This window comes from Balaenoptera ricei, chromosome 15 (genome assembly GCF_028023285.1).
Source record: "Balaenoptera ricei isolate mBalRic1 chromosome 15, mBalRic1.hap2, whole genome shotgun sequence".
Taxonomy (NCBI): domain Eukaryota; kingdom Metazoa; phylum Chordata; class Mammalia; order Artiodactyla; family Balaenopteridae; genus Balaenoptera; species Balaenoptera ricei.
Genome location: NC_082653.1, coordinates 65,735,849 through 65,762,237, shown reverse-complemented (window position 1 = coordinate 65,762,237; position 26,389 = coordinate 65,735,849). Strand labels below are relative to the sequence as shown.

The 26,389-nt window shown below is 44.3% G+C and overlaps 1 protein-coding gene across 3 annotated transcripts in view; it reads left to right on the top strand.

The window, feature by feature from the left end:
* The window catches only part of TMC7 (transmembrane channel like 7), a 54,369-nt gene that overhangs the window by 1,873 nt on the left and 26,107 nt on the right, over window positions 1-26,389 (top strand). For 2 of the 3 annotated variants that reach the window (XM_059897055.1, XM_059897054.1), the window contains exons 2-5: window positions 12,472-12,715; window positions 13,913-14,061; window positions 17,716-17,883; window positions 21,411-21,493. In XM_059897055.1, coding sequence (XP_059753038.1) covers window positions 12,472-12,715; window positions 13,913-14,061; window positions 17,716-17,883; window positions 21,411-21,493 — 644 coding nt within the window. Of the gene's footprint in view, window positions 1-12,471; window positions 12,716-13,912; window positions 14,062-17,715; window positions 17,884-21,410; window positions 21,494-26,389 lie in introns of those variants that run through there. The other variant, XM_059897056.1, reaches the window with a different exon arrangement.

Sequence of the window (26,389 nt, the reverse complement as noted above, 5' to 3'; positions counted from 1 at the left end):
CTGTTTCTGTTTCGCAGATAAGTTCACTTGTGTCATATTTTAGATCCCACAGGTAAGTGACATCGTATGGTATTTGTCTTTCTCTTTCTGACTTACTTCACTTAGCATGATAATCTCAAGGTCCATACATGTTGCTGCAAATGGCACTATTTCATTCGTTTTTATGGCTGAGTAGACAATACTTGCCTTCTTAATTAAAACTTTTCAGTGGCTTCCCACTGCTCTGAGAACAAACTCCAGGCCTCCAACAAGGCCAGCAAGGACCCCAGCCCACCTCTGCAGGCTCTCATCACCTACAGCCTTATCTTAGCCCATGCTGCTCCAGCTACACTGACTGCCTTCTCGTTCCTCCCAACATATCAAGGTCATTTCTGCCTCAGGGCCTTTGCATCTGCTGTTCTCTTTGCCTGGAGTGCATTTCTCTTTGCTATTCATATGGCAGCCTCTTGCTGCTCCTGTCAGGTCTCTGCTCAAATGTCACTTCAGAGAGGCAGACCTCTGGAGTCATCTTGTCTGGAGAAGTGCCCCCATATCTCCTACCCTGACCTTGCTTATTCCTTCAAAGCACTTAGCACCATCTGAAGTCATGTCGCTTGATCATTTCCTGGTTTATTAGCTATCTCTCCTTCTAGAATGTGGGTGCTATGAAAATCAGGAGCTTTTTCTTGTTCCCCTAGGACCTAGAACAGTGTCTGGCACGTGGTAGGTACTAAACCTGTGATGAATGAATGAATGATGGAGTATACCCACAGCCATGCTGGCAGCTATAGTGTTGTGGTTTCAACTCTAGACTCTGGATTCTCAGATGCAAATCCTCTTTTTCCCATTCACTGGTTTTGTCTTTGGGAAAGGCAGTTAAGTGCCTGGTGCCTCAGTTTCCTTATGTATTAAATAACGAAAGTACCTACTTCAGGAGGTCATTATGAGGATTCAGATAATTAATTTATGTAAATAACTTAGTAAGTGCTTAAATTAGTTATCTATGCCTTGGAACAAATTATCCCAAAATTTAGAGGCTTAGAACCCACTTACCTCACGGTTTCTGTGGGTCAGGAACTGGGGAGTGACCTATCTAGGCTTTTCTGGCTCAGTCTGTCTTACAAAATTGCAGTCATGGTGTCAGCCAGCCATGCAGTCATCCAAAGGCTTGCCTGGAGCTGGAGGATCCTGTCCAAGATGACTCGCTCACATGGATGGTGAGTTGACACTGGCTGTTGACAAGAAGCCTCAGGTCCTCTCCATGTGGACCTCCCAGAGGGCTGCTTAAGTGTCCTCGAGACATGGTGGCTGGCTTCTCTCAGAGCAGATGATCCAAGAGAGAGCAAGGCAGAAGCTGTAGTGTCTTTTATGAGCTGGTCTTAGAAATCACACTGTGTTGTTTTTATTGTTCACGTGGGTCAGCCCTGTTCGGTGTGGATGGGGCCTGTATAGAGGCGTGAATATTAGGAGGGGAGGATCACAGGGGGCCGTCCTGGGGACTGGCTGCCATGGCCCATGTAGGTGTTAACTGTTGTTATGATGTCTCTGCTCTCCTACTAGGTGGTAAGCTGCAGCAGGGCAGGGCCTGGGCCTGTTTGGCTCACCGTGGCATCCCCCTGCTTAGCCCAGTGCTTGGTGTATAGGAGGTCTTCAGTAAACACTAGTTGAAAGGATGCCCTTAGTGATTTGGTCCCCATCTTAGCTCCCATCTCCACACACACCCCCACCCCCGCCTGACGGTTCCCATGTTACTTTTTGAGCCTGAGAAGCTCCTGCTGTTCCCTCTACCATGAGGCTATTACTTTACTTCCTTTTAAGGCATACTATTTTTCTCATCTTTCAATCTGGTGTCACTTCCTCCTGGAAGCCTTCCCTGACTACCTCCCATCCTGTGTCCCTTCTAGACCGTGTCCCTTCTCTGCACCCACAGAGCCCACTAGCCTCGCCCTGTCAAAGTATCCCTTGAACTGTATTCTTTCTCACTTCTATTGAGTTGTATCATTTTTTTTTTTTTTTTTTATGGCTGTGTTGGGTCTTCGTTTCTGTGCGAGGGCTTTCTCTAGTTGCGGCAAGTGGGGGCCACTCTTCATCGCAGATGCGCAGGCCTCTCACTATCGCGGCCTCTCTTGTTGCAGAGCACAGGCTCCAGACGCGCAGGCTCAGTAATTGTGGCTCACGGGCCCAGCTGCTCTGCGACATGTGGGATCTTCCCAGACCAGGGCTCGAACCCGTGTCCCCTGCATTGGCAGGCGGATTCTTAACCACTGCGCCACCAGGGAAGCCCCCGAGTTGTATCATTTTTAAGAGCAGGGATTTTGGAATTAAGCAGACTCAGGTTCAGACACCGACTTGGCCTCTTATAAGCTGTGTAGTCTTGAGCAAGTTACTGCCTTTTCTGAGCTTCCGTTTCCCCATCTATAAAGTGGAGATTCTGATGGGAGTGAAAGCCGGAGGACCACCTTGTTCCAGGGCCTCTAGAGCGGCCTACCTCCCACCTCAACTCCTGCTGCTCCCACCCCTCCCAGGCCCCAGTGCTTCCCTCCGGGTCTTTGCAGCCTCTGTTCCCTCCAGCCGGCACACCCTTCCCCCTGCTCTGCCCATGGCCGGCTCCTCACACTTCTGCTCTCAGCTGGAATGTCACCTCCTCCCAAGAGGCAACGCCTCCCCACCCCCTGACCATGAGACATTTTGCCCTCTCCCAGGGCTTTTTGCCCCTCAGCCCCATCGTACCTGGCATGTTCTGTGTTTATTGAATGGAGTGACTCTGCATGGTTTTTTCCCTTTGTCGAATATTTACCATATTGCGGTCTGTCAGTACTTCATACCAGTCAGTAAATGTATGTGTACAGTATGTGTAGTGTAACTACATGCTCATTCCAGTCAGGAGTCCTTCGGCTAGCGTGCACGCAGTGACATTTTTGGGGCGGGGATCGAGGCATAATTCACATAACAAAATCAACCATTTTAAAGTGTACAGCATTTAGTACATTCACAATATGGTACAACTGTCACCTCTATCTGGTTCCAAAATATTTTCATACACCCCCCATCTGCTAGGGTCACTGAAAGGATTTAATGAGATAAGCATGTCAAGAATCTAGCACCTTGTGGGCAGGCGCTGTGCACTTGAATGGTAGCTCTTGGTATTATTATGATTATGATTATTAGGGCCTTTTCTAGCCCCGGTATTATCAGGTTTGATGACTGCATGTGCTCTGTGCCGGTGCGCTCTGGAGGTATCTGTTAGATTCCTATGTAGTTAAACAACTATTCCGTGGGCTATTTTAGTCTGACCGATTGTACGAAATTTGAAGACAAGTAACCGTTTGACCTGCAGTGTTTTTTGTTTTTTACTTTATCTGCTAAGTCCACTCATCCAGGTTACTCATCAAAGGTGTCCTGGGCGGGAGGACTCTTGTGCAGGCCTGGACACAGGCCACAGTGAGCCAGCCTTCTGACCTGAGTTATTTTTTTCCCCTCTGTCTGGAAGAGGCCGAGCTCTGTCTGCCCAGCAATTCAGGCCCGGATTAAGCCCAAAGGCCAGAGGCCCTCAGTGGCTTTTTTTTTTTTTTTTTTTCAGGAAGTGAAGAATTTAAGGGATAAAAGGGGGAAATGACTTTTCAGTGTTGTTAACTTTGTTGCAGTCTGGCTGCTTTTTAAAGGAACATTGTTTGTCTGTGGGACCACCCAGCCCTTCTGTGTTTTCCCACTCCCACCAGGAGAAGATGGGGAACTGATCCTGAGCCAAAAGCATGCACCAGGTGAGGGGCCTAGGGATGAAAGAGGCAGGCGAGGGACGTGCTTTCACGAAGTTTCTAGTCCAGCAGGGGAGACCCTAAACAGGTGGAGGGAGATGGGTCAGCGACAGCTAAGCATAGGTGCTGAGAAGGAAATAAGCAGGTGATGAGATAGAGAGGGGGAGCGGCCCACCTGGACAGCTCTCCCGGGAGGGGACCGCTGAGCCGAGGCCCAAGGATGTAGAGGAGCCAGCGCAGGTGAATGGGAAGCCCCGGTGGGAAGAGTGTTCGGAGGGGCTACAGGAAGAGCAAAGGGCAGAGGTGGGAATGGCCTCCATGTATCTGAGGAGGCCTTGGGCTGGAGCGTGGAGAGGAGATGGGCCGAGGTCAGCTAGCAGGAGCCAGTTCCTGAGGGTCAGTAGGCGCTGTCAGCAATTTGATTTGGGACTCAACTGGGTAACTTTCTTTAATTCCTCAGAGCAACTCAATGTAGTAGGTGTTATTTGCCCATTTTATCCCCCTGGAAACTGAGGCCCTGAGATGTTTACTTGACAAGCTGCTGAAACAGAAGGATGTTAATGTTGTGAATAGAGCTACCGTGTCCGTGTATTAATTTGACATGCTTTTTGAGTCCCTGTTATGTGCCAGCCCCATGCTAATCACTAGGGGTGTAAGAGTGAGTAAGACATGCTGAGGTCATTGCCCTCATGGTTCAGACCTTAACTTGACCTTGGACAAAGGTCCTGTCTTCTCTGAACTTTCCATATTGCAAAATAAGGGCAATACATAAGAAGGGCCCATCCTGAGGATCACAGGAGATAGCTAGGTAAAGGATTTGACATCATCGTGGCAGACGGTAAACACTCAGTAAAGGCGAATTTTTGGTTATTGTCACTTCCAGGAATGTTGGAAATCTTTTTTGGAGAGGTCCTAGCCAAGGAAGATAAACACTCCACATAGGGAGTAGCTTGGTCCTTAGCAAGAAGACACCCCCTCCTCCCCCTCACCACTGCAGATTTAAACCTTCATGTACATTAAGTTCATCAATAAGTAACCAGAGTCCTGGCTTCAAGTAGGTAGCACGATGTGCCAGGCACTGCTTTAAGCCAGGGGTCTGCAAACTACAGCCCATGGGCCAAATCTGGGCCACCACGTATTTTCACAAAGTTTCATTAGAAAGCAGTCATGCCTTATGGCTGCTTTCCTACTGCAATGGCAGGTTGAATAGTTGTGACAGAGACCGTGTGGTAAATAGTATTTACCATCTGGCTCTTTACAGAAAAGGTTTGCTGCCCTCTTTTCTAAGCACTTGACATACAATAGCCATCTAATAGCCTTAGGATGGCTGTGCGAGGTGGGGACTACTACCCCTATTTTACAGGTGGGAAAACTGAGGCACAGAATGGTCAAGAAACTTGCCAGGTCACACGGGTAGCAAGTGGAGCCGGGGTTAGGATCCAGGCAGCGGGCTTTGGAGCCAGTGCTCTTAACCACGTGTCATGTCACCTCCTCAGACAGACAGAATCACTGTAACAGCTCCATGGACAGTCCACCGGATGCTCTACTGGCTTAGAAACCAGGAGACCTGGGTTCTGGGGTCAGCACGGATCTGATTGCTCAGTTAGTCACTGCTCCTGACGGCTGTTTGCTTAGCACGGATCTGATTGCTCAGTTAGTCACTGCTCCTGACGGCTGTTTGCTTGTCTGGTCATAAAGCCTTGGGACCCAGTCATTCCCCAGGCCCCACCCAGGTGCCAGGTGGTGTGACTCATGCAGGTCCCCCCCAGCCCTGCAGTTCTGAAGTCTGGCAGACGGAGGAGGCTCCCAAGGCCCTGAGTCCTCCCCTCTCAGACTAGGTTCTGGGTTCCTGTGAAAAAGGCCCCTCTGTGCTGTCCAGGACAGTAGCCGCTAGCCACACGTGGCTGTAAGATGTAAATTGAATACAGTCTGATAAAATTAAAAATCCATTTCCTTAGTCTTACCAGCCACATTTCAGTTACCCAGTAGCCACAAGTGGCTGGCTAGTGGTCACCATGTTAAATAGTGCAATTACAGAACATTTCCATCACTACAGGATGGTGCCACTTGACACATGATGCCCTGCCGTGGGCTGTAGCTGTGCCGACCTGTGTAGCTCAAGGACAGAAATTGCCACAGGGCTGCCCAGAGAGATCCTGTTAAATCTGAGTCAGATTGTTCTCTGCTGAGAACCCCCCCTTGGTTCCCACCTTACCCAAGTAAGGTAACAACATGGCCCACAGGCCCCACGTGGCCTGGCCTGTTTCTCCCCGACCTCCTGCCCTATTACTCTCTTCCCTGCTGACTCTCCTTCAGCCACACTGGCCTTCTTTTTCCTCGAACTGACTAGGCACAGTCCTGCCTCAGGGCCTTTGCACTTGCTCTTCTCTGTCTCTACCTTGCTCATCTCTATCTTCTGTTGGATGCTCTTCCTCCAGGTAACCATGTGGCTCTCTCCCTCCCTCCCTTCAGGCTTTGCTCAAATACACCCCTGCTTTATTTTTCTCCAGACATCTATCACCATTTGAAATATATTGTTCTTACTTGTCTATTGTCTGTCTCCTCCAGAGGCAGGGGGAGTTTGTGTGTCGTATTCAAGGCTGCGTCCCAGTCCTAGAACAGTGCATGGCACGTAGCAGTTGCTCAGTAAATCTTTTCAAGTGAATGAGTGAATGAATGGATGGGTAGGTGGGTGGTCCTACCAGGAGTAGGGCCTTGATGAGTCCCTGGCCTCAGAGGTTTTTTGAGCACTTGGTAGAAATGTCATAGAAGCTTTAACCAGATCCCCTGCACCGTGAGCTCCTTGGTTAAGACCCTTTGGCAGCTGTGAGCACAAATTATTCAGGTGCCCCAGCTCCAGTTAGCATCCGAAATCAAAGCAATGTCACACACGTAGACATGAGGGGAAAGAAGTCTAAGAAGCTCTGAAGTCGATGTCTACATTGTCTTATTGGTAACATCAAACTGGGTGTACGTGCAGTGTCTAATAGGGCTGGCTTGTGTAAAGTACCTGAAATAGAAAGGCTGTAATGTACAGTCAACATCCCAATCAATATTTTTTTGCCAGCTTTTTCAATTGTGAAATAAAAAGTCACCCCTAAAGAAAAGAATAATATTAAATGCTTAAATTCCTTACATCTTCTTCTCATTTTTTTGGTGCCCCTCTTTTGCTGGTGTGCTAAACATGTACTTTGGTCTACCTGGTGGGTGAGCCAATGTTACCTGTATCCTCAGCACCAAATTCATTTATTCACAATTCATTCATGCATGCATTCATTCATTTAACAGGTTTTTATTAAGCATCTACCATGTGTCAGGCTCTGTCTTACAGCCTGAGGACTCAGTGGTGAAGGAGAGAGATGGGGTCCCTTTCCTCATGGAGGTCTCAGGCTAATGGGGGAGGGAGACGGTCGGAGACAATACGCAGGTAAACACATAAGGAGGAGGATGGGATAATGACAAGGACGCCGGGGGCTGGGCACTTGGGAGATAAGTGCTGGTTGGAGGAGGGGAGGGAAAACTCTTCGAGGCAGGAAGCAAGTCTGCAAACCCTCATCGTCTCCAGAGCCCCCGCTCCCCGCCCAGAGTCCCACACAGAGAGGGACTCCATGCAAGGTATCAAACAGAACTAATTCCCACAGCAGCTGGCCGGTTGCCTGGACCAGATGACCCAGAAGGTCCCTTCTTCCCCAGAGTTTCCATGATTCTGTGAGTGGGAAGAAAAACCCTGAAGTGAAGCCAGCACCAAATACGGTCAGGCTAGGTTCTTGGCAAGCTCTTGAGGGAGGCTCGTGGTGGTTTTGGTACCATTTAGGTCACCGTTGGCCTGTGCCCACATTCTGGGAATGTTTGTGCTCGTTGGTAGGATTTGGTGTCCTGTGGAAAGAGCTGCCAAGAAAGTTGGGACCTAAGGATGCTCTCCAGATGTGCTTGCCTCTGCCCATTCATTCATCCATTCATTCATTCTCCAGATGGAGAGGTTTCTGTGAGCAAGACACTGCTCTGAGCCTCAGAGAGACTAACTTTGTCTTTAACCTGGAAGAACAGCAGATACCAGAAAAAGTAGTTACCCCTGCCCCTGTCCCCACATCTCCTGTAATAATTCCCCAGTCATCCTCCCACCTAAGTGACCTCCTGCTTTCTGAAATCTGACTCCAGTGGCCAACAGATTCTAGGCCTTCCTAGATGGAGGCAGCCCCGTATCTGAGACATGCTCCAGCCTTCCATGCAAATGGTCATCAAGCAGCCCACACACCACAGGCTTAAATGATCAACTCAGGAGAACGTCCGACAGTAACTCTAGTGAGCTATTCTTATCCTCTCAGGATGAGAAAACCAAGGCTAGGAGAGGTGATGCCGCCTGCCTTTCTAAGAATCGGTAGAACCACGAGTCTGTCTTGACATCAAAGCCTTGGGCAAGCCGCCATCTCTCCAGGCCTCAGGTTCCCTGTTGAAAAGCCAGGGCAGCAAAGCCTTCCCTGCAGGTTGGCATGAGAAATTCGGTGATGTCATGCTTTGAAAAGTGTGTGGTCCTATATGCAAAGGGTTGGAGGTGTACCAGCTATAAAAATAATGATGCTTGTGTTCAAGGGTATAGTTGTGATTTTTTTTTTAACTTGAAGATGGAGAACTTCCCAAGGATGTCTGAAAAGGAAACAGCGTTCCTCTTCAGTGATGGCCATTTTGAAAATAGAGTTTTCCATCAGAGACTGTTGCTGGGAAATGTAAATAGGATGTATCCTTCCTGTGGTGTGGCTGCAAGAACAATCAGATGATTAGTTTGTGTGGCATTTTATTGTTTACAAAGCACTTGCAAATCCATGGCCCACCGAGTGGTCTCATAGTAAAGACTACAGCTTTGGCATTTGACAGACCTGTGATAGGTTCCTAGTTCCAGCACTCCCTAGCTGTGTGAGTGGGCAAAGCACCTAACCTCTCTGAGCCTCACTTTCTTCATCTGTAAAATGGGATAATTCTGTTCAATGAGTCGCTCGGAGAATTGAGTGTGGTGATGCGTATCGTGTACTTCAAATAGCCTGGCACAAGGTACGTGCTCACAGATTCCCAGCCAGTGTTATTTATGTTGTTGGTAAATTTGTCCTCATGATCACGCTGCTGAGGTCATGGTATTATATCCGCCGTTCCTGAGATGAGAAACATGTGACTCAGAGACGGTCTTTGTTTCTCCTGGGGTGGCCTGGCTAGTGGGTGACAAGCCAACCCGTCTCCAGCTCCAGCCCTGGGTCCCTGACCCCGCAGCAGTTGCTGAATATTCAGTGGGTCAGCGCTGCTTCATATTCAAAGGCCTTTGTTCTGGTTAATAACAGCCCTTTGTTGCTGGCCAGAGGGAGGAGCGGCCGGGCTTTGACCCTCTAGCCTTCAGCCTCCACCCCAACCCCGGACCCCCATGTTTGCTTAGGGAGCCGTGTTACTAATGGAAGTGTCATGCCCTCAGGGGGGGCTGGGGCCGGGAGTAAAGGTTGAGCCGGATTCGCTGGCTTGCACTTGGTGACTGGCAGGGCTCCAGACGCGTGTCCGTGTCATCAGCAGTGGGGCAGCTCTTCTGCTGTGTGAACTTGCCCATCAGAGAGGCAAGGATTACAGCTCTGCACCGTCAGACTCCAACTCGGATCAAGGCCTTGGCTGGTCCCCTCCCCCCAGCGCTCCCTCGCTGTTAGCTATAAGTACATTTACAGAGCCCACTGCGTGCAGGGCTGTGCTCAGTGTTTCTGCCTGCATGATCGCCTCTGATTCTCACAAGCTGGCACTCCTGTGATGGATCTCGTCCTTAGCCCTGAAGCCTACAGAGTGATGCTTTGAAACGTGGTCAGATCACGACATGCTTTGGCCCAGAGCCCCGGATGGCTGCCCGTCTGCCACATTGAAGGGTCATAGCGCAGCCCACAGAGTCTGACCTGGTTTGGCCTGGCCACTTCTCTGATCCCTGCTTTCCATTCTTCCGTCCCAGCTCCCTATTGTTGCTTAATAGATTGCTCCAAATGTGATGGCTTAAGCCATTTTATTGTTTCTGCTGAGTCTGTGCATCAGGAAATGAGCAGGCTACAGAGGAGACAGTTTGCTCGGCTCTGTGTCCTGTCTGCTGGGTCTGAGCATCCAGTGGCTTTTTCATGCCCATGGTGGGGCCTGGCGAGGATGACCAGGGTGGCTGGGGACCGGCTGCAATGGCCCGCTGGGGTCATAAGCCGGGACCTTGATTCTTACTGTCAGCCAGTTCCTTGCTCGTCCTCCTTGGAGCCTTGGGGCCTCTTTCTCTCCACGTGGTTGTGTCAGCAGCATCGCTGGACTTCTAACACAGCAGCCCCAGGCTCCCAACAGCGCAAAGTAGAAGCTTCCTGACCCTTTTAAGGCTTGGATCTGGAACTGGCAGAGTGTAACTTCTCTCGTGACCTTTGGTTAAAAACAAGTCATGGGTCCAGCCCGGATTCAAGGGGAGGAGACCACAGAGGGCTGGTGTGGCTCTTTGGGGGCCACCAACAAAAGAGCCTTCGAGGCTCCCGTTCATTCACTCTTCCCCACCCACCTAGGCCTCCATGCTCTTCTTCAAGCATGCTGTGCATGCCCCTGCCTCAGGGCCTTTGCACTTGCTGTTTCCGTCTCCCAGGATGCCCTTACCCAAATATCCACAGGGCTCACACACCCCCTCTATGTAGCCTCAGCTTAAATGCTACCTTAATAGAGAAACCGTACCTGACCCCATCTTATCAAAAACAGGGTACCCTGCCCATTACCTCTGTGCCCTTACCCCACTCTTTTTTTTTGTTGTTGCACTCATTGCCTCCTAGCATAATATTTATTGCCTGGGTATTGTCTGATCTTCCCCTGCCCCCACCTTAGACTGTAAGTGCCATGTGAGTAGTGTGTTTACTTTGTTCACTGTAGTATCCCTAGCTCCAGATCTGACACATGATAGGTATATTTGGTGAATGAATGAGTTTTTGAGATGAGGAAACTGAAGCTCAGAGAGGTTAAGTAATTTCCCCAAAGACACACAGCTAGTAATCGACAGACCCCAGATTCAAACCCAAGCAAGCTTTGCTGCCTGGAGGGGTAATTGCTTAGGTTATCACAGCTGCCTCCTACCTCCTCCTTCCATGTCCTGTCTCCACTCAGGATGGTCTTCCCAAACTAAAATCGGATCAGGTATAAAATCCATCTTGAAAGTGGCATTCGTTCTTCACCTTCAACAGAAAGCTCTCCCTCCTTGGACCGCTGCACAAGGCACAGCAAAACTTGGCCTCCAGCTGTGGTCTGATGTAGCAGAATGAATATTCTTTTTTTTTATTTTTTATTTTTATTTTTATTGAAGTATAGTTGATAGAGATTCTTGAGTAGGCAGACCTGGCTCTGTTTCCAATGCCCCCACCCCCAGGCTCTCTAAGCACGGGCAAATTATGAATGTCATCCACTCATCCATCTATCCAATAAGTATTTATTGAACTACTCTGAGGCAGGGATGCTGCTAGGTCCTGGGTTGCAATGGTGGGGAAATCTTCACAGTCGCTGCCCTCAGAGAACTTACAGTCCACTGGGTAAGACAGACATACTCACATGGTCACACAAAGAAATATAAGGTTATAGGTTGTGATAAGTGCTGTGAAAGACTTACTGTGTGTGGGAAAATGTGTAACAAGACACCTACAATAGTGCAGTGAGGCAGGGTTGGTTTCCTTGAGGAAGTGGCATTCGAGTAGGAGCTAAGAAGTTCACTCCAGGCAGAGGGAACAGCATACACAAAGGCTCTGAGGAGGAGGGAACGCAGGCCCATTTTAGTATAGGAAGGATCCTAAGAAATGTAGGTTGGAGGTCAGAGAGCCTGAGGAGCTGGAGAGGCAGGCAGGAGTCAGATCATGCAGGGCTTTGAGGACTTGGGCAAGGGGTTGGAGAACCCATGAATGACTTTATTTTCTCATCTGTAAAATGGGGATGATAATAGTACCTACCTCAGTATGTGTGAGCATCTGTGGTCAGTTGGGCAACAGCTGGCTGTAGGCTGGCCTGGGATGGGCTTGATTGGGGTGATCATCCCTGCTGTACCTGATCTCATCCTCCAGCAGGTTAGCTTGGGCTTGTTCACAAGGCAGCAGCTGGCATCCAAAGAACAGCAGAAGCTGGCAAGGCCTCCTGAGGCTAGGCTTAGAACTGGCACAGCATCACTTCTGTTGCATTCTGTTGGTCCAAGCAGATCATAAGGCCAGCCCACATCCCATGAGTGGTCATGAAGCTCTTAACATAGTGCCTGGTGCAAAGGAAGTGCTCCGTAAACGCCATTATTATTGTTGCTGCTGCTGATGTTGTTATCGCTATGCATTTGCAAAGCAGTTTATGCTTTTCAGAGCTTTATCCCATACAGGGGATACCCTACACTGTGTGAGGATAGTTGGGGCAAATGTCACTAGCCCATTTGCCAAGTGAAAAACAGAGGTTAGATTACTCAAAGCCACATGCTTAGCAAGTGGCTGCAGCCAAACACTAGAATGCAGGTATCATGTAACTTAAAACACATCTGCTGAAAGTGAACACTTTTGCAGATGATTTCATTGTCCTGAGCACCATGCTGGTAAATAAAATAATTAAGATACAAATACTTTTGTCAGTGGCCCAGCTCCTGACTGTGAGGTTTAGTTAGGGTCTCTGAGATCCAAGTCTCCTACATAAGTTTTGGTTTTGGTTCCCAAGTTCATTGGGGTGAATGGTGGTTTTCTTCTTTCTTACCCAGAGAGCCTCTCTTTGGACTCCAGTTGCTTTTCTTCTCCACCTGTGAATTTCCTTCAAGAATTGCCAAGCTACCGGTCTATTGCTCGTAAGAGGACGACCATCCTTTCCCGGGACAAGCAAAGTGGCACTTTGCTGAAGCCAACAGACTCTTACAGCTCCCAGTTGGAGGGAGAAATCACTGAAAACCTTGACAGCCAATCCATTCGGAAATACGCACTGAACATCTCTGAGAAGCGGAGACTAAGGTTTGTCCAGTAGCCATCTGGAAGGCATATGATGTATGTTTTGGGAAGAGGTGCTTTTTATGCATGGAGTGCATTTCCTGAAAAGTTCACATAATTAAAAGTTTATTACTTAGGATAAGCTAAGCTGCTGTGACAAAGATACCCACACAGGTAAAATCTCAGTGTATTAGAAGTTTTATTTCTTTTTTTTTTTTTTTTTTAATTATTTATTTATTTATTATTATTTTGGCTGTGTTGGGTCTTCGTTTCTGTGCGAGGGCTTCCTCCAGTTGCGGCGAGCGGGGGCCACTCTTCATCGCGGTGCGCGGGCCTCTCACTATTGCGGCCTCTCTCTTGTTGCGGAGCACAGGCTCCAGATGCGCAGGCTCAGCTGTTGTGGCTCACGGGCCTAGTTGCTCCGTGGCATGTGGGATCTTCCCAGACCAGGGATCGAACCCGTGTCCCCTGCATTAGCAGGCAGATTCTCAACCACTGCGCCACCAGGGAAGCCCAGAAGTTTATTTCTTGCTCACATAAAAGTCCTGGGTTGAGGTCAAGGGGGGACTTTGCAGTCACTCAGGGACCCAGGCTCCTTCCATCTTGTGGCTCTGCAACCCCCAAAGCCTCATTGTTGTCTGTAGTCACTCTGTTCCCCTTCCCCCCAGCACCTGCCAACCATTAATCTACTCTCCGTCTCTATAGATTTGCCATTCTGGACATTTCATATACATGGAATCATATGACATGTGACCTTTTGTGTCTGACTTCTTTCACTTAACATCATGTTTTCAAGGTTCATGTAAGCTGTAGAACGCATCAGTACTTCCTTCCTTATTATGGCTGAATAATATTCTACTGTGTGGATATAGCACAGTTTGTTTATCCATTTATCCTTTGATGGAGATTTGGGTTGTTGACACATTTTGGCTATTGTGATTAATGCTGCGTTGAACATTGGTGTACAAGTTTTTGTTTGAGACCCCGTTTTCAATTCTTTTGGAGTATCTGCCTAGGAGTGGAATTGCCGGGTCATATAGTAATTCTGCGTTTAACTTTCTGAGGAACTGCTGAACTTTTTCCCAGTGGCCACACCATTTTACATTCCCACCAGGAGCGTATGAGGGCTCCAGGTTTTCCACATCCTCTCGGCCGGGGTTTTATTTGGTGCTGAGGTTGATGACACTGCATTGTCATTGTCCTGCTTGTTTTTTAATGCAGGGACATTCAGGAGACCCAAATGAAGTACTTATCTGAGTGGGACCAGTGGAAACGGTATAGCAGCAAGTCTTGGGAGAGGTTCATAGAGAAGGCTCGCGAGATGACAACCCACCTGGAGCTGTGGCGGGAGGACATTCGCAGCATAGAAGGTACCACACCCCACACTGCACGTGCTCCTCCGTAGAAGTCTCCTGTGCCTGAGGAAAGTACAGCTTTGTTTTCCCTCACCCCCAGCTGAAACGTAGCATTTCCTTCCGTGATGAATGCGAGCAACTAACCACAGTTAGGATTAATAGAGCCTGTGTCTTCGTCACCAGGAACATCACAGGTGTCTTCCTGTCCCTTCCAGTTGTTGTAGTTGTCTGGGAATAGCATCTGCGCTCATCACGACTTTGAAATTACAGCAGTGATTTAGATCTGCCACTAGATCTTGTTATTTAATATGTTAATGAAAATGCTCATGTATTAATCTGTCACAAATTTAGTTTATACAGTAATGTTGTGATCATCATACGACCATTTGTATTTTGTGTGTTTATTCCACATGTTATTCCAAGATGAGGCTCAATAAGCCTCATCAGACTGCCAAAGACACCCATAGCCCTGAAAATATTAAGAATCCTACTTTCCCGTAATGGTGAGAATTGGGATGAAGTACAGGCAGACCTAGGAGGTATTGAGGGTTTGGTTCCAGACTACTGCAATAAAGCAGATATAATAATAAAGTGAGTCACACGAATTTTTTGGTTTCCCAGTGCGTATAAAAGTTGTGTTTGCACGATACTGTAGTCTATTAAGTGTGCAATAGCATTATATCTAAAAAAATAGTGTACATACCTTAATTAAAAAGTACTTTATTGCTAAAAAATGGCTAACCATCATCTGAGCCTTCAGTGAGTTGTAATCTTTTTGCTGGTGGAGGGTTTGAAGTATTGCGAGAATGACCAAAATGTGACACAGAGACAGGAAGTGAGCAAATGCTGTTGGAAAAATGGTGCTGATAGACTCGCTTGATGCAGGGTTGCCACCAACCTTCAATGTATGAAAAACAAAATATCTGTAAAGCGCAGTAAAGCAAAGCACAATAAGAGGAGGTAAGCCTGTCATAACAAAATCCATAGACTGGGTGACTTAAAGGATAGAAATTTATTTTCTTACAGTTCTGGAGACTGGAAGTTTGAGATCCGGCCACCTTGTCACTCTGTCCTCAAATGACCTCCTCTTTGTGTGTGCTTAGGGGGAGAGAGCACGCTTTTTGCTTTTTCTTCTAAGGGGACTAACCCATCATGAGGGCCCCACTTTCCTGACCTTACCTTAACCGTGTTACCTCCCCAAGGCCTGTTTCCAGATACCATCACACTGAGGGTTAGAGTTCCAACATATGAATTTGGCAGGGGGTGGGGGGAAACAATACAATTCAGTCCATAGCAAGTATACAAAAATTGGAAGTTATGACAAAATGTAAAATTAGAAAAAAAAATTAAACATTTGGGTGATAAAACTGAGCCAGGGGGAAAATACCTTTTAGAATTACCTGGTTTCTACTGGAAAGCAAAACAATTTACGAGCTTCTCCTCAAAACTGCTGAAATGGAAATTTTGTGAAGTTTGTAAGGAACATGGCAGGATATGTGAAAAAATTTATTGCCCCCATTATTACTATTTTAAAGCCTATAAAATACCAGTGGTAATCTATTCAATGAACTTTTTTAGTTGTTTTATTGGGAGAGTGTAAACTTATTTCCAGAGGGGGTTCATTAGAAACTTAGAACTTCAACCATCCACTTTAGAAGTTTAACTGAACATCACCTTTGGAGCAAAAAATAATAAAAGCTAACCTCTCTTGAGCCTTCACTGTGAACTGGGCGTTGTGTTCAACATTTTACTCATATGATCTCAGTTGATCCTCACAAGAACCCATTTTTCATATAGGCATTTATCATTTGCATGGTTCAGAGAGATTAAAATACTAGCCCAAGTTCATTGGCTAGGACAAGGCAGACCCAGAATTTGAACCCAGGCAGTCAAGCTTCAGAACCCAAGGTTTTAGCCACCATGCCCAGATTCCTCTCTTGTTAAGTGGTGGCTTTTATGGAGATTTTCATTCATAAAGTGGCTTATGTGTTGGAAGGTAGTTTCTCCCCATGGAACTGGGCCCTTGATTTTCTCTTCAGTGACTCCAGTCCTGTGACTTCTTGGCTGACTAGGTACTCATCTGGCAGGAAGTGAAGGATTGATAGTTAAGCTCCTTACCTCTGTCAAGGAGAGAAGAAGAGATTGTGGGTCTCACATCTTCAGTCTCAGAATATAAGTTCTTTGCCTGCACCAAGAACAAGCAGACATCCTTATTCTTTGAGAGCTTTCTGTCTGTCCTTAGTAATTTAATCATTATTTGGTGGAAGGTTTGTTTTCTATTTGAAAAATCAATGAATGTAATTCAATACCTTAACAGAATAAAGGAAAAAAATTATATGATTAACCCAACAGATGCAGAAAAAGCGTTGATAAAATTCAGTTCTCATTCTCAGCAAATAAGAAATAGATGGGAGCCTTCTTTTTTTTTTTTGGCTGCCCTGTGTGGCTTGTGGGATCTTAGTTCCCCAACCAGGGATTGAACCCAGGTCACCACAATGTGAAAGAGCTAAGTCCTAACCACTGGAACGCCAGGGAATTCCCAGGAGCTTTCTTAATCTGGCAAAAAATATCTATAAACATTCTATAGCACACATCATACTTAATGGTGAAATATTGAAAGCTTTTCTTCTAAGATTGAGAATGAGGAAAAGGCTTCTAATTATCACAGATTCTATTCAGCATTGTCCTGGAAGTCCTAGCCAATGTACAATGATGGGAAAAAAAGGATCAATGACCAGAAAGGAAGAAATAAGTTGTCTCTTTTTTTTTTTGCAGATGACATGATTTATTTGTAGAAAACAAAAAAGACAAACTATTAGAATTGAGGCAAATTTGGCAAGGTTGCTAGATATAAGATCTATATATAAAACCAACTGTATTTCTATATACCAGCAACAAACATTTAAAAAATAAGTTATACAGTAGTATCATTGCACCTAGGCATACATCTAAAGAACTATGTGAAATAATTCTGCACAGAAAACTATAAAATATTGTTGAGAGAAATTAAAGAACCTAAATATACCATGTTCATGGATCAGAGACTCAATATTGTAAAGATGTCACTTGTTCTCAAACTGACCTATATATTCCATGTAATCCCAGTCAGAATCTCAGCACATTTTGCACACGCGTGCATGTGTATGTGTGAAAATGAATATGCTGATTCTAAAATTTATATAGAAATGCAGAGAACCAAGGATGCCTGAGGAAGAAGAAAGCCTAAAGACTTAGAGCACCATATATCCAGTATTATTATATCTGCAATAATGAGACAGTTCTGGTATTGGTGCAAAGATAGACAAATAGACCCACAGAACAGAAGAGAGAATTCAGAAACAGGTCCATAAATATATAGTCAATTACAAAAGCACTACTGCAATTAACTAGGGAAAGGATAGCCTTTTCAATAAATGGTACTGAGTCAATTAGATATTCCTATGAGAAAATATTGAGCCCTCTCTCACACCATCTCAAATTATTGATTTAAGAGTGATTGTAGATTTACATGTGAAAGTATAAACTTAATAATTTCAAGTAGAGCCTTGAAATTATTCTTCCTTCCTCCCCCACTAAGATCCTCCAATTTCAGTTCAGTGGCTGATTGAACCTACAGTGGGTACTGGATCAATACTCATGGTGAGTGATGTCTGGATTTCTTTTTTCCAGGGAAATTCGGCACTGGAATTCAGTCCTACTTTTCCTTCTTACGGTTTCTGGTATTGCTGAATTTGGTGATATTTCTGATCATCTTTATGCTGGTTTTGCTCCCAGTCTTGCTCACCAGATACAAGATCACCAACAGCAGCTTTGTGCTCATTCCATCCAAAGGCGCGGGTGAGTATAAGGCCTGGTTTGCCATGAGGAGTGTTCTTTTCATTGTGTACCTAGCTACAATGCTTCTTTCTCTAGCAATCTTTATAATCTAAGTCTTGGGTGACTGTATTAGTCAGGACAGGCTAGGTTATGCTGCAGAAACAAATGACCCCATAGCTCAGCGCCCAGTAACCACAAAGGTTTCTTTCTTGCTCGCACTGTATGTCCATCACTGTTTGGTGGTGGCTTTGTTCCATGTTGTGTTCACTCTGGAGCCCAAGCTGAGGGAGCAGCCTCTCTCTGCACCATTGACAGTCATGATGTCCAAAGGAAAAAGAGCCATGGCAAACATGTGCTGGCTTCTAATGCTTCTGCCTGGAGATGACACACATCCTTTTTGCCACATCTTACTAGCCAGTGCAAGTCACTCGCCACTCCTGGGTTCAGCAAGGTGTTTGGGAGAAGCAATGGAGGGTGGGGAAGTGGACTATTTAGTAAACATAATACAGTCGACTCTGGTGACTTTATTTCAAGCTTTTATTTCAAGGCTTTTATCTCCGATAATAGTGATGCACAGGCTGCTGTTTGTTGAACATCAGTCGTCTGCCAGATGCTATGGCAGGTAATGGACCTGTGTTTTCTTACTGAATTCTCAGTGTAAGTCAGGTCTGGGCATCCTGTTTTTTCAAATGGGGATAATTTCTGTCATTCCAGAGATGTTTATTTACCACCCTCTAGTACCAGGCTCTGTGCTAGGAGCTGGAAGTGGAAACCTCCTGCTTCTATCACATGAGTCCTTTCCCCCAGAAGAACCCCTCCCCTGCAGTCACTTCTGTGACCCTAAACATTCATCATATTTGTTTTTGTTTAACGTGGAAACGCTGACTTTGAGTGCCTACTTTGAGTGCCATTTCACAGATAAATATCTCCTGCTGCTGTGTGAAAACCCTGGGTTAAGTTTCAAGGCCCAGCTCTGTTAGTTGATTAGATTTTGTGAGCCTCATTTTCCTTATCCGTAGAATGAAAGTGATGATTTAACTAGTGAGACAATTGTTTCATTATTCAAATAATGTCGTACTACACTATTTAATACTTAGCTCATTAAAAGATAATAAATACTTATTATTTAAAGTATAAATAATTGAAAACAATAATATAAATTCTATATTATTTAATACAGAAAACTTAGGTATAAGTAATGATTAAGCAATACTCATAATTTTTAAATGAATATTAAATAAGATAATACAGTGCTTTGCCCATGGAAAGTGCTCAATAAATGCAGCTTTTTTTTTTTTTTTTTTTTTTTTTTTTTTTAGTATTATTTCTTTCTAGAAGAACTGAATGCTATTCTGTCTCACTAGACGCCACTGCCTGTTCAGTTCTCCCTTTAGCCGTGAGCAGGGCCTTGGGCGGAGGGAGGCCACGCTCTTGGAGGAAATGAAGCTGCACTCTGAGCGTGGACACCACGCATCTCTTCTTTTTCCTCATTATTTTCTCTGACTGCATCCTCCTCCTGCACATGCTTTTTTTTTTGTGACTTACCTAGTAAACTTTGTCCCTTAAGGTAAGGGTCAGAAGTCCCTTTCTTCCTCTTCTCACTTCCCTTCCCCATTCCTTCAACAAGTGTTTATTGAGCACCTGCTGTGTGCTGGGCCCTGAGCCAGGCCCTGGGGCTACAGCAGGGACCGCCACAGGGTACTGCACTATAGCAGAGGATGGGCGTTAGGAAGGGACCACACGAAGAGGTATATAAGCTATGAATTTGCCTCTGGGGGAGGGGAAAGGATAAGGTGCTGAGAGGTCAGACAGCAGGACACTGGAGGCTGAGGGGTCCCCCAAGCCCTCTGTGAAGGCAGGGATATGTAAGGCGAGCCCAGGAGGACAAAGAGAAGGCAGCTGTTGGAGAGCTCAGGGAAGCTTCTTGGTGCAGAGGAACAACATCTGCAAAGGTTCAGAGCTGGGAATAACTCAGCGTATTAGAGAAATGAAAAGCCAGGTGTGGCTGGTGGGCACACTTCCTGGAAAGGGCCAGATAGTCAATATTTTAGGCTTGGCAGGCCATATGGTCTCTGTTGCAACTATTCAGTACTGCCGTTGTGGCACAAAGATGACCACGGAGGAACGTCCCAAATGGGCATAGCTGTGTTCCGATAACACGGTATTAACAAAAAAAGGCAGCTGGCCAGATTTGGCACAAGGGCCGTAGTTTGCCGACCTCTAGGCTTGAGGACAGTGAGTGAGGAGCAGAGTGGCAACTGTCTCTTTCCATCTTCCTGACTGTGCTCCAAATAATGACTGTCTCCCTCCTCTTTGCCTCTAATACTGTGTTCATACAACCATTTGAGCACCTTATATACACCTAACTCCTACTTATCTTTTCTACCACTTGATGGTGAGCTTTTCAAAGGCAGAAACTATTTCTTACTCATCATTTTATCTCCAGCATGTACCTGGTGCATAGTAATTAAGAAGTGTTTGTTGAATGAATAAGTGAGCACACATGTTAGAATTATAAAATGACAGAGCTGGAATTGGCCTTGGAGGAACTGGTTCAACTCTCTTATTTTAACAAAGGGGAAACTAAGGTCCAGAGAAGGGGTAGTATATTGGATTATTTTCCCCAGTTTGTCACTCCCCTGTAATTGTAACTTTGCAAAGCTTCCCACTGTGAGCAGAGAATACTTTCTGCCCCCATTGATATTGCTCTTGGCCATGTGACTTCTTTTGTCTAGTGGAATATTAGTTTGAAATGGCTTTATGTGGTTGGCCTGCCTTATGAGAAGAGCCATGAGGAGAGCACCGCCCCCCCCCCCCCCCCCAGGTAGCCACTGCCTCTCCAGTCTGGCCCCAGAGTGAAATCATGTAGAGCAGACCTCAGCCCAACTGGGAGCCTGGTGTCCGTCCTGGCTTAGCCTGAATCAGCTGAGTGAACTCAAACTGTAGATCCATGAAGGAGAAAATAAATGGAGGTTAAATCATTTGAGACTTTAAGTTTGTTACACAGCAATAGCTGACTGATACAGAGGAAGTGAATTAGTTGTTCAAGCATAATGTAGCGTCACTAAAATTGCTGTTCAAAAAATTTCTTGGTCAATTATATGTAGGTAAACATGTTTTTTTTTAAGTGAAACTGCTTGTTAATTTACACACATGTAGAGATCTTTTAAAACTGGATGTGCTTAAAATGGAATAATAATTATATTGACCACATCTTCCAAAACATGTGCAAACATGAACCCCAAAACGTAAAATACCAATACAATCAGAAAGCCTCTGCTGTTAGTAGACCCATATACGAAACGTATAGAAAAAACACGTATCCCCAGGTATTTAGAGAATGGTGAAAGGGGAAAATGGAAGTGTACTTGGTGCACTGGCGTTTAGACTGCAAATAGAAAATCACAGATTCACAAACATATCCATATATAATTGTTTATGACATCTAAATGTATATACATATACATGCATATATACACAAATTATGATAGACAAGTTATAGAGACTGAAGGTATTTCCACTGATGTTCTTGTTTTTGTTTTTTACAGATATTCAATGCACAGTGTATCCAATAAGTAGTTCTGGACTCATTTACTTTTACAGTTATATCATAGACTTGCTTTCTGGCACTGTAAGTATTTAACATAACTCTGGATTTGGACCCTCAATACTGAAATAGGTTAATTTAAAGACCAGGTTCCTGAATGTCTGCAGTGAGAATCAAAAACGAGTGTTGACACAAGTACCAGTGAAAGAAACAGGATTTGCAGTGACCTTATCGGCAAGGATAATGTTCATCCACCCCTGCTAAGATATACAGGAAATGTGTTTTGTCACTTTCAGCCCTTGGCCTTTTCCTGATTCCTGCCACCTTCGTATTGACCTGCAACAAGATCTGAGTTCCCCTGTAGAAAGAAGTTTCAGTGAAAATAAACCCAGATAGAATTTATTTAACTTCTCTGACATTGAAAGACCTTAACGTATTGTGATCCTAGACCACCTGGATGAAAGCTGTAACTCCTCTTCCCAGCAATTACACACGCAGTTGTGCATGGTACACACGTGCATACATGCCCTTACATGTGCACATGGACACACCGCACTTGTGCACACACATACGCAGTCCCTGAAATCCCTTAAAAGTCTATTAATCCCAGGTTAACCCTGCTGCTCTAAAGTAGAATTAATCTCATCCTTCCTATAGTAGTTCCAAAAGTTTTTAATTCTTCTTTATTCTAAAAAATGTTTTTGTGTGTGTGCTTTCATTTTTTTAATCCCACTTTTTTTCAGCAGATAAGATTGCAGCTATGAAAAGTGGCTGTCTCTGCCTTCTAGACTAGGGTTTCTCAACCTTGGACCCAACACTCCTTTGCTGTGGGCCTGTCCTGTGCCCTGGAGGGTGTTTACAGCATCCCTGGTCTCCATCCACTAGATGCCAGTAGCAGCCCCACTGCTGTGACAAACAAACATGTCTCCAGACATGCCAGATGTTTCCTGGGGGACAAAATTATCCCAGGTTGAGAACCCCTCCTTTAGATGTTTTGAAAAAATACAAGTATATAAAAATATCTTTCTGAAAGTTACTGGTATTAAAATGCTATGCCATTGAACATTTCTGAATCGATAAATAGAAAGCTTCAAATTTGTCCACTGCATTTGGTTTTGAAAAAGTGGATTTTACATCTCTGATCTCATGTTTTCCTCAGAACAACTGAGAGGAATCGTCAGGTGGGTGTTAAAATGTCCACTATGCAAATGAGAAAACGGAAGCTTGCAAACTACGCAAGGAGAAAGGAAAGTCAGTGACTCACCCAAGGTCACATGCTAGTGAGATCAAATCCCAGAACTGCTGTTAGCCCCATTTCTTTAGGTCACATCCCATGAGAGAAGTTCCTCGTTGTAGATCACCACACACCATGATCTTCTTCGTTATAGGAAAGATTTCACAGGAGACTTAGATGCACTTGATCATAAATGTTCAATAAACTATGCATGATAAAACACAGCCCTGCCCCAAAGAATGAATTTTCTACAGTGATAAAAATGTTCTGGATCTGTGCTGTGAAATTTGACAGCCACTAACTCTTAAGCACTTGAAATGTGGCTAATGTGACCAAGAAACTGAATTTTAATTTTATTGTTGTTAATTTCAATTTATTTGTTTTCAATATGTGTTTTTAAAACCATTCTACATGCATTACAGAATGGCCATCATGTACATTCCCTGTAATATCACTGTTCTCAGCGATGCAAGCAAGTAGCAGCCTTACACATATTTTTCATGTGTTTTTAAACACTTCTGTTCATGTTTATAGAATGAACAGACCAGCCACTCACAGAACAGGATTTTCTATGTAGCAAGCAAATACCACTTCAACATATTTCTTACAAGTGTTTTTAAACATTTCTATATGTATTACAAAATGACTGTCACATCCATTCATGGAAATAGCAGCAAAAAAAAAAAAAAAAAGAAATAGCAGGGTTCTGTTCTCCATGTGTGTTGCAAGTCTGTAGCAGTCTTACAAACTTCTCTCTCACACTGAATTTTAAAAACTTTTCTACACACATTACAGAATCGACATCCCATGCATTGACTAAAATAAAAGTATTCTGAACATACTGAGCAAGTAGCACTTTTACAACCATCATTTTTCCTGTTTTTAAAATCTTCACTAATGCATTATAGTATGCCTATCACATTTATTCACTGAAAAACAGTTCTCAACATAGCAAATAAGTAGCATTCTTACATCTTTTACATGTGTGTTTTTTTTTAAATTGAGATATGATTGACATATAACACTATACTTTTGAGAATGTACAACATGTTGGTTTGATACTTTATATATTGTAATATGATTACTACAGTAGTTTTAGCTAATAACCTTTATCTTGTCACATATAAATTTTAATTATAGGCCCAAGAGGGAGCTGGCCAGAGAGATTAAGCAGTGGCTTGTCTTTGCTGAAAACAATTGAGGCAAGCTCATGATCGTATCAGAGAAATTATTTTCCAGGCCCAGTGGACCTTTGTCCTGTAATGTAACTTTATTTTGTAGGAGAGATTCATGGCAGTCCTGACACCAATCTGGGGCAATAAAAACAGGTTTTGTACAGTTGGGCAAGTTTTATGGCCTGTGTGCCCCAGCTTCAGGAGAGTTAAAGAAAAGATGGAGTCTTCTGTTTCTACATCTTTTTTTTCTATTAAAAATTTACTTAACTACTCAGTATAAGAATACATGGTTATCATAAAAATATAAGACTTATAGAGTAAAAAATAAAATTACCTCTTCCCAGAGACCGCCAATCCTTGAACGCCATGGTTAATATCTTTCTCAACCTTTCTTGTGCACTTATATGGACTTCTTAATATTTTATAGTATGGATTTTTCATGATCTAACCAGTCCCCTATTGATGGACATTCATATTGCTTCCATTTTCCCCTTTCTAAACAATACTGTAGTGAACATCTAGGTACTACTTATACTATTTCTGTTCTCTGTGTATATTTTCTTCCTCACTTTCCTAGAATGTTCTATCCTTGCTATTCAAGGAGGAGTTTGAGGTGTTCAGTTATTCCCACCATAAGAAGTCACGGACTTTTCTCTGCTGTATTTTCACATAGGACACCTTTGGGTTTTAGGGGTTTTTTGTTTTGTTTTGTTTTTTTCTCTGGTAATAGCTTTATTGAGGTACAATTCACATATCATACAATTCATCCATTTAAAGTGTACAATTCAGTGGTTTTTAGTATTTTCACAAAGTTATACAGCCATTACATTACCACAATCAATTTTAGAACATTTTCATCACCTCAAAAAGAAACCCTGTACCCTTTATCACCTACCAATTCCCCTAATCAGTGCTAAGCAACCATTAATCTACTTTCTGTCTCATGAATGCTTATTCATGACACTTTCATATAAGTGGAATCATTTAATCCATGATCTTTTGTCTGTAGCTTCTTTCACTTGGCATGTTTTTTATAGTTCATCCATGTTGGAGCATCTATCCATCTTTGATTCCCTGTGTGGACAAATAACATTACATTGTGTGGATATACTGCATTTTGTTTATACATTCATTATGGACATTTGGGTTGTTTTCACCTTTTGGCTGTTATGAATAATGCTGCTAAGAACATTCATGTTCGAGATTTTCTGTGGATATATCTTTTCAATTCTTTGGGGAGCGGAAATCACTGGGTCAGATGGTAACCGGATGTTTAACTTTTTGAAGAACTGCCAGACTTTTCCAAAATGGCTGTACCACTTCACATTCTCACCAGCAGTGCATAAGGTTTCCGATGTCTCCACATCCTTGTCAGCACTTGCAATTACCTGACTTTTTTATTATAGCCAGCCTAGTTTGTGTGCAGTGGAATTTCTTTGTGGTTTTGTCATTTGCATTTCTCTAATGACTAATGATGTTGATCATCTTTTCATGCGCTTATTGGCCTTTTGTATATCTTCTTTGAATAAATGTCTGTTTGGATCCTCTTTACATTTTTAATTGGATTATCAGTCTTTTTTTTTAAATTTATTTAATTTATTTTTTTAATTTTTGGCTGTGTTGGGTCTTCGTTGCTGTGTGCAGGCTTTCTCTGGTTGCGGCCAGCGAGGGCTACTCTTCATTGTGGTGCACAGGCTTCTCATTGCGGTGCGCAGGCTTCTCATTGCGGTTGCTTCTCTTGTTGCGGAGCATGGGCTCTAGGTGCGCGGGCTTCAGTAGTTGTGGCTCTTGGGCTCTAGAGCGCAGGCTCAGTAGTTGTGGCGCACGGGCTTAGTTGCTCTGCAGTATGTGAGATCTTCCCGGACCAAGGCTCGAACCCGTGTCCCCTGCATTGGCAGGCGGATTCTTTTTTTTTTTTTTTTTTTTTAAACATCTTTATTGAAGTATAATTGCCTTACAATGGTGTGTTAGCTTCTGCTTTATAACAAAGTGAATCAGTTATACATATACAATATGTTCCCATATCTCTTCCCTCTTGCATCTCCCTCCCTCCCACCCTCCCCATCCCACCCCTCTAGGTGGTCACAAAGCACCGAGCTGATCTCCCTGTGCTAAGCAGCTGCTTCCCACTAGCTATCTATTTTACATTTGGTAGTGTATATATGTCCATGACACTCTCTCACCCTGTCACATCTCACCCCACCCCCTCCCCATATCCTCAAGTCCATTCTCTAGTAGGTCTGTGTCTTTATTCCCGTCTTGCCACTAGGTTCTTCATGGCTTTTTTTTCCCTTAGATTCCATATATATGTGGCAGGTGGATTCTTAACCACTGTACCACCAGGGAAGCCCTATCTATCTTTTTATTGTTGAGTTATGAGGGTTTTTTTTAAATATTCTAGATACAAGTACTTTATAACGTATATGATTTACAAGTATTTTCTCCCATTGTCTGGATTGTCTTTTCACTTTCTTGATAGTGTCCTTTGAAGCACAAAAGTTTTTAATTTTTATGAAGTCCAATTTATTTTTTATTTTATTGCTTGTGCTTTTGGTGTCATATCTAAGAATC